This window comes from Megascapheus bottae, chromosome 16, assembly GCF_031878675.1.
Source record: "Megascapheus bottae isolate mThoBot1 chromosome 16, mThoBot2.hap1, whole genome shotgun sequence".
Classification (NCBI taxonomy): Eukaryota; Metazoa; Chordata; class Mammalia; order Rodentia; family Geomyidae; genus Megascapheus; species Megascapheus bottae.
This window is the reverse complement of record NC_143524.1, coordinates 21,482,928-21,495,272: the sequence shown is the minus strand read 5'-3', so window position 1 is coordinate 21,495,272 and position 12,345 is coordinate 21,482,928. Positions and strand designations below refer to the sequence as shown.

At 44.9% G+C, this 12,345-nt stretch overlaps 1 protein-coding gene across 2 annotated transcripts in view; it reads left to right on the top strand.

The window, feature by feature from the left end:
- The window catches only part of Kiaa1549l (KIAA1549 like), a 216,710-nt gene that overhangs the window by 143,040 nt on the left and 61,325 nt on the right, over nt 1-12,345 (top strand). For both annotated transcript variants that reach the window (XM_090347909.1, XM_090347908.1), the window contains exons 10-12: nt 2,523-2,674; nt 6,609-6,780; nt 11,854-12,017. In XM_090347909.1, the coding sequence (XP_090204035.1) occupies nt 2,523-2,674; nt 6,609-6,780; nt 11,854-12,017 (488 nt within the window). The remainder of the gene's footprint in view (nt 1-2,522; nt 2,675-6,608; nt 6,781-11,853; nt 12,018-12,345) is intronic.

The following is a 12,345-nucleotide window of genomic DNA, read 5'->3' as shown; positions in this document are numbered from 1 at the left end:
CGGACAGCAACAAGAACTTGGAGCACTACTCCCTTTCTGTGGGATGTGTTTGCATCCTTTTTTCCAACTAGACATATACAAATCTATAGATAGATAAATAGATTATATAACAGATATATAGGTTATATATGATAAATATTGTATAACATGTATTATATATTTATTATAGATAGACAGGTAGATTACACACTATACATTTCTCCACAAAGAAGGAAATAACAAAGGAATTTTAACTCAGGGCTTCCCATTCTTGCTCTGTCATTGTATCTCTAGTCTGGCACTTTTCTGGCTAATTTTAAGTGGAGTTTTTTGGCCTGTCTGGCTTCAAACTGTGACTCTCCATTTCTCAGTCTGCTGAATAGCTAATATTTCAGGCCTGACACAGGAAAGACATTTTTAAAAAAATATTACCAACTACAAACAACAGAAAATTTATCATCTGAACTGTGTTCAAGAGAGTGGCATAGACATCATCACAATGTCATGTGGTCGTCACCCGTGTGTTTGAGGACATTTTCATCCCTGAGAGTTTTGACTGTGGCCTTTATTTGATGTCTGCTTCTGAGCCATGACTGTGAGTCCTCTTAAATAATCCAGAAGGATGCTGGGCCTTTGCCCATTCTGGGTCCCCTCTCGCACTCATCCACTTGTCAAGAGCAGCCTAACATAGAAGTGACACTTCACAGTAATTTTCCTAGGAGGGGATGTCTTTGAGCTAGTGAGATCATGGATTTCCCTGTTAGAATAGTGATCTGGAGTCCTCTCTGGGACCTGACTCCATGAGAATGCTTCAACAGCGTGTCTTCTTTGATTGTGGGGATTCCGATAACAGATGAGCTGGAAATGGCTCACTGGCGTCCTAGAGAAATATCTGGTTTGGCATTTGTGGTTTCAAAGAAGTCATTTCGGAGATCCAGCTGTGGGTTTTATTTCTCTCTTGATGTGTCTCAACATTGTTCTTCTGTATTTTGTCTTTGGCTGCTTGGTTTGGCTTTGTGTAGAATGCAATCATTAGTGTTGGCTCTGGTCAGCTCTATTGAACAAGAGACCATTGAGGCCACACGCTTTATAGCCAAGCTATTTCCATAGCCTAGTGGATGGGTGGTATTAATGACCCTGGGCTGGGATGTGGTAGAAAAAACTCTTCTGTTACATCCCCACTTGTAAATTTTTATTTCTTTTTTTAAAAAAATAAATGACTTTTAGCACTTCAAGTTTTGGTGTGACAATGCTTGTGGACAGAGTTTGCCCACTGGAGTAAAGTGGGCTTTGCCAGGGATACAGGGCAAACATAGACTTTGGGTGGTGGATTGGAAAAGGCAGTTGTCTTACACAAGGCAACAACACCAGAACAGTTGTAGAGTGGCTATAGTGCTCATGATAGCTCTCCCCTGTACTAGCCATGGCCTGGAGTCCATCTTCAAGGCCACATCTATTGTGTCCTCATTCTCCAGGTGTGGATTGCAGAAGCAGAGTGCCCAGGCACTCTGCTGAACTGCTGTATATACACTCTGTCTCCTTTAAGCTGTACAAGGATGTTTTCTGGATTGTACACTTTCTAGTTCCCTTTGTACAGAGAAGCGCTGGAACCCAGATACCACACTGGTTTGCCAAAGGCCCCATAATCAACAGGAACCAGAACAGAAAGGGATCCTGCTGTCTCTGTTAGGTTGCCCTGCTCTTCTATGGAGACAGGCTGAGGAGCCATGGGGAGCTGTAGAAGTGGGCGCCACAAGATCAGGAGATGAAGACCCTGAGTAGGAGGCTCTGCCTAGATATATGAGATTGCATTGTAAGAAGTTCTGAATGGGAAACAGCCCATCTTGCCTCAAGCAGCTGTGTCTGGAGCTCTGTTGTGCATGCTCCCATGTGAACTCTTTGCATTGCATATAAACTGTGTGTGTGTGTGTGTGTGTGTGTGTGTGTGTGTGTGTGTGTGTGTGTGTAGGTGTACCAGTACTGGGGCTTAAACTCAGAACCTGGGTGCTAGCCCTTCAATTTTTCGTTTAAGGCCGCACTTTACCACTTGAGCCACAGCTCCACTCCCATCTTTTTGCTGTTCACTGGACATAAGAGTCTCACAGTTTTGTCCTCCCTAAGCTGTCTTTGCTCTGTGATCCTCAGATCTCAGCCTTCTGAGTAGCTAAGATTCCAGGCATGAGCCACTGGCACCTGGCTGTACGTCTTAGATAAAGCTTGGGTTGCACACCACAATGTTAGAGGTTCTACACCTCAAAGAGGGAAGAGCCCACGCTGGGAATTACACAGGCTTCAGATTGCATACCAACTTTTCTAGTTATTAGCTATGTGGCTTTAGGTCACTAACATTTTTGTTTTTGACATTTGTAACACATGGATTATGACCTGAGCTGTTCACAGAGGTGAAGTGAGGTCAAGATGGCCAGTCCAAAGGTGAGGTAGGGCCTGACAGCTTTTGGTGCCTGAGCAAGACAGGTGGTGGTTGCGGTCACTGCGTCAGCAGGGTGGGCTCTGAGCTTCCCTTCTGCCTTGTGCATCTGCAGTGCTGCAAGGTGTGGACAATTCACTGGTGGGCTTGCACAACCAAAGCTTCGCCCGGGTCATGGAGCAGCGCCTCGCCCAGCTGTTTATGATGTCTCAGCAACAAGGCCGGAGGTTTAAACGAGCCACCACCCTAGGAAGCTACACGGTGCAGGTAAGTGTGCAGTGCCACGGGGGTTGCCAAGAGACTGTGGGGGAAATGAGCCTCCTGGGATCTCACAAATGCCGTGTGCAAAGAGCTGTCCATGCATTCTGCAGAGTCTTTTCTCCAGCACTATTCTGTGGTGGAAGGTTAGCCCCACCCTCAGCCCCTGCTCACAACCAGATGGTTAGCAAAGGCCAGAGTCCCCCATATGTAGAGATGAAGTGAAAAGTTCCGCCATCTGTGTTTGGTCAGTTGAAAAATGCTTGCCTAGCATGCCTGAAGACCTGGGTTCAATTCCTCAGTAGCACATACATAGAAAAAAGCTGCAGGTGGTGCTGAGGCTCAAGTGGTAGAGTTCTAGCCTTGAGAAAACACAAGGACAGTGCTCAGGCCCTGAGCTCAAGCTCAGGACTGGCAAAAATAAATAAATAAAACCTAACCCAGGTGCCAGTGGCTCACATCTGTGATCCTAGCTTCTCAGGAGAGTGGAGATTTGAGATCAAAGTTTAAAGCCAGCCTGGACAGGAAAGTTTCATAAGACTCTTATCTCCAGTTATTCAACAAAAAGCCAGAAATGGAGTTGTGGCTCAAAGGGTAAAGACCTAGCCTTGAACAAAAACAAAACCTAAGGGACAGCCCCTGAGTTTAAGCTCTAGTTCACACACACACACACACACACACACACACACACACACACACACACACACACACAAATTGAACTCTCCAAAATCACAGTGATTTAGGTAGGAAATGTGGAAACAGTGATGTTAATCTGTCCATAACTCTTACCATTTCTAAGCATTTCAAATGGATTTCCAACAGCCAGCCTTGAATCTTCCCTACTAAACTGCCTGTGGAATGCTGGAAGTCACTCTGCCCCTGCCATGCTGGCTAGACTATATGGCAGTTAACTAGTGGAGGGGTACAATGACTCCAGCGCCCTTGCTACTCAGCTAGCAGAATTCTGATCTGTGTGTGGAAGATCATTTCTAAATAAATGGAATTAGGTTATAATCATTCAGGTCACTAATAGATTCCTTCCTGGCTCTTTTCTTACCTGTGTATCACCCTCCCGTACCTCTGGTCAATTTTTTATACCTCTCAAAGCAACTATACACACCTGCCTCTTCTCTTGCTACTGTGGGGATCCCCTTAAAGTAGTAGCCCTCTAGGGGGGTGATTCTATACTGCCCTTGATGCCATATGCAGTTCCTGCAAGAGTCTCTGGTATATTCTAACAACCCACACATTCTGACTAGCATGAACTTCGTGAATGAGAACCCAGCTCTCACATCACTACACTAGTTAACAAGACTCTGCTGAGCACGATAGTGAATTGCAGAAGCCATCCTGCCAGAGGCCTCTGGAGGGCTGGCTTCCCCTTCAAAGTAGCCAGCTGCCCTGGGCATAGGAACACCTCACCACTAACTGACCACATCTTGTGCAAATGCATAGTGTGGCACTTCCTCTGAGGAAACATCTTTTGAGTTCCTTTAGGAAATGGCAGACATTCACACAGCCCATCTGCAGCTCATAGCCCCAATCTGGAAAGTGAAGGCATCTTCCCTCCCTGCACAGAGTCAGCATCTCCCCGCCTCCCCCACCCCCCATGGACATTCCAGGTCCTCTGATTCACGTGGTGCATAAGGCCCGGGTCCTGTTGGATGTTGCTTTGGTTCTGTAAGTCACCATGGTCTGTGAGGACCTGGTCAGGAGGTACAGGGATTGTCAGTTTCCTGTGCCAGAGTTGTGACTTCCCCTTTGTGGGTTGTTCCCTGTAAGTCCTACACTTCACACCTCTCCAAATGACAGCAGTGGTGCTGAGATGGCTCTGAACTTGGATTCTGATCAGCTGAAAGGGAAAGAAGGCCATCTTACAATCCTGATGTTGCTTATAAATCTGAACAACTTAACATGTGTTTCATAGGTCTAAAAGGGACCAAAGAGATGTTTCTCCCACTTTTTTTTCTAAGTGTGCACTTGGCTCTATGGCTACCTAGAAACTCACAGAGAACCAAGTGATCTTGTTTCTTTTTGCTTTATTTTCTTTTTTGTTTTTCTTTCTTTTTGTTGTTGTTGTCATTGTTGGTGGTGGTTATGGGGCTTGAACTCTGGGCTTGGGTGCTGTCCCTGAGCTCTTCAGCTCAAGGCTACCGCCCTACCACTGGGCGTGGGCATTGTCCCTGAGCTCTTCAGCTCAAGGCTACTTCCCTACCCCTTGGGCCACAGCTCCACTTCCTGTTTTCTAGAAGTTAACTAGTGCTAAGAGACTCAAGATATTTAGTGCCCAGGCTGGCTTTGAACCTCAATCCTCATATCTCAGCCTTCTGAGTAGCTAAGATTACAGGCATGAGCCACTTGTGCCCAGATCCTTTATTTTTCTTTCTATAAATACATGCAGGGGCCATGGAGACATCTTGGTAACAAAAACTTTATTATGCCGGGTGTGGTGGTTCACTTCTGTAATCCTAGCTACTCAGGAGGCTGAGATCTGAGGATTGCAGTTCAAAGCCAGCCTAGGCACTAAGAATGTGAGACTCTTATCTCCAATTATTCACTAGAAAATGGGAAGTGGGGCTATGGCTCAAGGGATAGGGTAATAACCTTGAGCTGAAGAGCTCAGGGACAACACCTAGGCCCAGAGTTCAAGCCCCATCACGGACAAAAAAAAATTTACTATTAGCTAGATTTACTATAGCTATAATCCCAGCAACCAAGTACCTGAAATATAGAGGATCATGAGTTTAAGGCTAGCAGCCTGGCCTACATAGTGAGCTAGAACTGGACTCAGTCTCAAAAAAAAAAAAATACCGTTAAATTGAAACCAAGTAATGTTAGTGAAGATGACTTTCCTTCATGGAGGTTTACATATCTAGAATTTAAAGGTATTTCTCTGTTTGATGTATTTGAAACATTGAGTCTCAAGAAGAAATCGTATGACAAATTCGTGGGTTTTGTTCCCACTCTTAGTTGTTTATTTTGTGAAGGTACTAGGGCTTGAACTCAGGGCCTCATGCTTTTGCTGAGCTTTGTTTTGCTGTAGGCTAGTATTCTGTGCAACACTTCCAATTCTGCCATTTTGTTAGTTAATTGAAGATAAGAGTCTCATAGACTTCCCTGCCCAGGCTGGCTTCCAACTAGAATCCTCAGACGTCACCCTCCTAGTAGCCAGGATTACAGGTGTGAGCCACCAACGCCTGGCTCAAAACCGAAGTGTAGACGACGATAAAGCCAAGCAAATACTCCCACGATAAAGCCAAGCAAATACTCCCCAGTGATGCTAGATATAGAAGGACTCTTGATCCTTTTTCTTTTCCTTCATTTCTTGATGCTTAGCTATCATTTTCATATATATATATATATATCATATACATATAGTGAAAGAGAGAGAGAGAGAGAGAAAGAGAGAGAGAGAGAGAGGGAGAGAGAGAGAGAGAGTGTATAGGGTATAGTCAAAAGATCAGAAAAAGAACTTTCGAGTTTCCAAGAACTCCTTTTGTCACAGATCTTTTCCCATGCAGATGTAAAGGTTAAATTTTTTTTCTTTCTTTGCGGCAATTGCTGATCTTGAAATTTAAAATCTTATTGGAGAAAAACTTAGCATGCCCTGAATTCATAGGGAGGCCTATTTTCAAATGAGGCCAGAGTTGGGTGGAGGCTGGGAAATACCCTTCTTGCATATTTTCATTTCCAACTTCCAGCTGTGCTTTCCAGATGTTCATATTTTTCAGAACCTTTTTTTTTTTTTACTCTCACTCTGGCGATTGCTGGCGTCCTGAGATACTGGCTGTAGGAAGGAACAGGAAGGTTGCTGTCTGGCTTATCGGCTGTGTATCCATTATAGGCCACAGCAGGCCTCAATAGAAAGCCTGCTGATCGCCCTTGGGCCTGCAGGGTTGGTGCAAGATGTCCTACAAACATCCAGCTTCTCTTTTTCTGAAAGATGGTAAAGATGCAGCGTGTGCCAGGACCGAAGGACCCAGCAGAGCTGACGTACTACACCCTGTACAATGGAAAGCCACTGCTGGGCACTGCGGCAGCCAAGATTCTGAGCACCATTGACTCCCAAAGGATGGCCCTGACACTGCATCACGTCGTCCTTCTGCAAGCTGACCGTAAGGGGATGCTCTTCCGTTCAGTAATGTGTAATGCTGTCCGTATTTACTGCACGTGTCCAAGTGATTTTGCCAAACTCATGTGAATCGTCCTAGAACTAAATGTATTTCTGTTCCGGAAGGTTCTTAGAGCCATCAGTTACGTTTTCTGTGCTGTTGGAAGTAATAGGCTTTGGGTAAGAAATATGTTTTATGATATTCAAATGATACCCCTGCCTCCCCCCCCCCCCGAAGTGCTGCCCAGCCTTCCACTGAAGTGCTAACGAGTGAGCAGCTCTGAGAAATCACTGTAGCCGAGATGGCATTTGTATGGCAAGAATGTTGATAATTTGACTCGATTCCTGTGTGAATTGGGCTTGGTGCTAGAGGATATACAAAATAATAATAATAATAATAAAATAATAATAATAATAATAACAATAGGAGAGGCCAGACAACACTAGTGGCTTATACCTGTAATCCTAGCTATTCAGGAGGCTGAGATCTGACAATTGATTCAAAGCCAGCCTGGGCAGGAAAGTCCGTGAGACTCTTATCTTCAATTAACAACCAGAAAACCTGAAGTGGAGCTGTGACTCAAAGGGGTAGAGTGCTAACCTTGAGCAGAAAAGCATAGAGACTGCATCTAACTGCTGAGTTCAAGGCCTTTGACTAGCCCCACCCCAAATTTAAAAAAATGGGGAATTAATCCAGGAGTCAAGGAGATGAGTACAGGAAAACATGTTGAGAAGACAAGCAACACAGGGAGCCACAGAGCATGACTGCTCTGAAAGTGCATCCATCTGGAATGGCGGGATAGAGGAAGGGTGTAAAAACAATGGTGGCCTCTCTGTCTGCCTTCTCAATGGCCTATGGCTGTTACTTATCTCTATTTCCTCACCCTCCGTGCTCAATGGAGTTACGGTTGTTTAGTTCCAAATTACCAGAGAGGCTCTGAAAAGCTATTTGCTTTAGAGAAATGACTTTTTCTAAAAGTGTCCAACCTAGGATTCTGTTTCTTCCCCTTCAAGTTTGGGATGAGAACAGCATGTAGGCAAGGCCTGGGCAGGGCTCAAGGCATGTTTACTTTCCCTATCTGCCCTCTACTGAAACTCTTTCCATTTAAATAACCATTCATCCTATGTCACCCTGGACATGACTTGGTAAATTCAAATCATATGCCAGTGAATTTATGAAGTTTGGATGGCTTCATTCTGACCATTCAGTCCTTTTATTAACATACATAAGATCAGTCTATTCTGTACTCCACCCTGCTCCCCCATTAAATATAGGTGAAGGAATTTTATGTGCTGCACCAAAAAGAGAGTTACCTAAACCATAAAACTTAAGAAAATCAGAACACATGCACATTTCATTCTTGGTAATTATGTATGCATGTATTTAGGGTGGTGATTAATATACTCTGCATGTTTTCTCTCCATCCAGATAGACTAGCCTAGGGCCTTCCCTCCCCACAGAAAAAGAGACAGATTGACTTTTTTTCTTTTTACAGGAGCTCTAAGCTTTAAAAAATGTTCATGGCATATGAGATTCACATGTAAATACTGAGTCACTAAAAGCAGTAGCAATTATGTGTGTAATGTCAACAGAGACCCATTATCTAATGAGCTGTTTTCAGGAGTTAATAATGTGATTAATCACTGATTGATAAAAGCAACTGTGAGATGTTCTTTGGTAGAAATAGGATTCAGAGCCCAAGGGCAGCCAGAGGACAGGCAGAGATCTTGACTAACTGAGATTAGTTGAAGTCAGAGAAGAAGTGCAGCTATCTCTTCAGACAAACCTTTACCATATGACGCTCACCAGGAATGATCTTTATACTCCAGATCTAAGCCTTTGGCATAGAGGGTCTAGGAACCTTCAGAGTTTAGTGAGATCAGTCAGGCCAGCTATTCTTACAAGAGCCTGAGATAGATAAATAGATAGATAGATAGATAGATAGATAGATAGATAGATAGATAGTGTGTATGCGTGTATCTACTTTATGAACTAGATCCCATAACTAGCACAGAAGTGATACTTTTCTTTCTAACTTGATTCTCTGTCCTATCAGAAAAGCAGCATAGAAAGCCAAATTATCACAGACATAATTGGAGTTTATCTATGCATTCCTTCAACTTTTTAATCAAGCACTATTAAAGGCCCTGGAAATGCAAGTGCCAGAGATAAGTAACCCCTGCCCTACTGGAGTGCACATTGTAGTGGAGCAGCAGAGAGTGAGGGAGTATCTAAGTGTCTTGTCAGGTGACACTTGCTACTACACGTGAGGCCTGAGGACTGGTTACATGCTTATCATCAGGGAGCTTCTTAAGCAAGCAGCAGGATCTCTGGGTCTATACCCACATAACCCACAGTTGAAGAGGACCCCAGGTACTGTGTATCTATTAATGTTAGAAAGGCACAGTAGAAAAAAAAATACAAGCAGGATAGGGGCAGGGTATTGATAGGGAGAAAAAGAGGTGGATGTTCTTATTTCCTGCATAGAGTACATGGAAGGCCTCACAAAGGGGCATCATTTATGCAGAGTCCTTGAAGACTGAAAGGGAGGCAGTCATATGGATTTCTAGGTGAACTGCACTTTGGATGGAGGGATCTGTCAGGGTAAAGACCCTGGTGACAATAGCATGTCTGCCTGTTTGAAGAATTCTAGGAGGCTGGGGCCAGGAATGTGGCCTCGTAGTAGAATGCTTGCCTAGCATGCATGAAACCCTGGGTTCAATTCCTTGGTTACCACATACACAGAAAAAGCCAGAAGTGGTGCTGTGGCTCAAGTGATAGAGTACTAGCCTTGAGAAAACTCAAAGACAGTGCCTAGGCCATGAGTTCAAGTTCCAGGACTGGCAAAAAAAATAGGATGCTAGTAAGATCAGGGTAGAGTGAGTTCCTGGCAAAGAAGTAGCAAAGTAGCAAATAAGACCAAAGCAGAAATTAAGGAGGTCAATGCATGAATTGCAGAGGATCATATAGAAAGTGTAAATACTCGGGCTCTTTTTCAGAATGGGTAGAAGCCCCTAGGTTTTTGAACACAAAGATCTGGTAAATTTGAAACTTAATGCCTCACACTCTTGTAACTACTATAAATTGACCATCAAGGACAGGAGAGAGAGGTAGGGGAGCCGATGTAGTAATGTAGAGACCTACTGATAGCTTGGATTGCAGTAGGAGCAAAGGCGGAAAGTGCAGGGTCCTGCATCTGTTTTGCAGGTGGCAGCTACAGGGCTGGTTGAGGAGCAGGATGAGGAGCAAGAAAAAAGGAGGAAGGTCGGTGCTGATGGCACGGTGACCAGCTTGGGCAGCTGCAGGAAGAAGTTGGCATTTAATGGAGGGGAAGAACAAGTGTGGGGGGGAAATGAAGACTTGGGCTCTGGACATACAAAATTTAGCATAACTATCAGATGGGACCTGTGAGTGGAATCAACAGTTTAGAGATCTGCCTGCAGATCTGTAAGTACCACCACAGCAGCAATAGCATAGAAAACCATGAGTTGAAGCCAGTACTGGTGGCTCATTCTTATAATCCTGGCTACACAGGAGGCTGCGGTCTGAAGATCATGGTTCCAAACCAGCCTGGGTAAGAAAGTGTGGACTGCACAGTTAGCATTTTACTATGCTTTAATCAAATGCTGGTTTAAGGAGTTACTCCTTCTGTCATCAAATCATTTCATTTGGGGGTACATTTCAAAGTGAGTTGCTATCATCAGACATGTTCAACCATAAACACACACACACACACACACACACATTCACACGCGCACGCGTGCACATACACACCATTGATGAGAGCAGAATATATGTTTGTGAGTGGAATATCCATGCTGCAAAATGTCTACATCTGAGCTGTGTCAGCTGGTAAGTGTTGACACAAATGGAGATGCAGCTGTGTGGCCTGGCTTTCCATCTCTATACAGAGCATAGCCATCAGCCTTTTGCTTTTGGGGGTCACTTTACTAGAGCACCCCTGCCCAGGCACCCACTCTTCTTCCACTGACAAACAGTCTTTACACTGATTTTGAGAATAGTCTGATCCTCTTGATTAGGCAGAGACATTTCAAAGTTTCCCAGATAACCTTCTGGGGTTGGAGTGGGGAAGGAGGGAGGGGGTTCTACCTGCACCTGCTCACCTGTAATTCTTGGCTCACCTACAGGGTGACTTTAGTCATCTTCAGTGGCCCTTGCCACCCGGTGGCAGCAAGCTTTTTGTTGGTGTTGTTGTTGTTTGTGGTACTGGGGTTTGAGCCTACTTGAAAGGCAAGTACTCTACCATTTCAGCCCCATTCCTAAGTCTTCTTTCTTTCTTTTGCTTTAGTTATTTTTGAAGTCTTACATTCTTTTTTGCATGTGGGGCACAAGGGCTTGAACTATCACTTTTTGCTCAAGCCTGGTGTTCTACCATTTGAGCCATACCACCACATCCAGTTTTTGTTGCTTAATTGGAGATAAGAATCTTGTGGACTTTTGTAACTGGGCTGGAACTGAGATCTGAGTATCTCGGTAAATAGTATTATAGGAATGCATAACTAGCTCCAGTCAAGGTCTTATACTTTCGCCCAGCAAAAGCCTGTGATTGTCTTATCAACACCTCCTGCACACCTGGGATAATAGATGTTTATTGCCATCCCACATTTATTGGCCCAGATGGGGTCTTCTTCACTTTTTTCTTGAGCTGGCCTCAAACCTTGATCCTCCCCATTTCTGCCTCCTAAATAGCTTGTATTATAGATGTGAACTGTCATGCCTGGCCTGTAGCACGCATTCCTCATCCCCAAACAAGAACATTTCTTCTCTCCTCTTCTCTCTGGTGAAGAGAGACACAGATCTGGACACAGATCTGTCTTTCTCCTCCTCTTACCAAGTAGTTGAGCACCTGCAAAGGATGACACCAAAACAAAATGGCAACCCATTTTACCAATGAGGAAACAAGACCCCCCAGAGTTTGAGTTAACTTGTTCTAGGTGGGCAGAGGCTTCCGAGCTCTTGCCCTCCACCCCTGCCCTCTGTTGACCTGGGAACCACAAGGTTTCTGTTGCTCTTTGACTGCGCTTGGTCACGGGTTTCGGGGGACTCTTCTCACAGCTGTGGTTAAGAACCCCCCGAACAATCTGTGGATCATTGCCGCCGTGCTGGCGCCGATCGCCGTGGTGACTGTCATCATCATCATCATCACCGCCGTGCTGTGCAGGAAGAACAAGAACCACTTCAAGCCGGACACCATGATCAACCTGCCGCAGAGAGCAAAGGTATGCGGGCGCTGGGGCCAGGTGGGAGCTCAGCCCACAGAGGCTCTGCCTACCCCCCTCCCCCTCACACACACACACACACAGACTCCTTTTCACCTCCCTCTCCTCTCTCCTTGATCTGAGGCTGGGACTCAGACTCCCTACCTGACACTTTTGCTCATTGGCTAGCACTCCACCGACTGAGCCACGCCTCCAACCCCACCCACCTGCCTTTCTCTCTGGGCTTGTAAGGATGTGCTAACCTATGTTTATTAGCTGCTCACTCTTCTCCACCAGTGTTTCCATGAGGTTTGTTTATTGCAACCCTAATCTTCACAGCATCCCTATG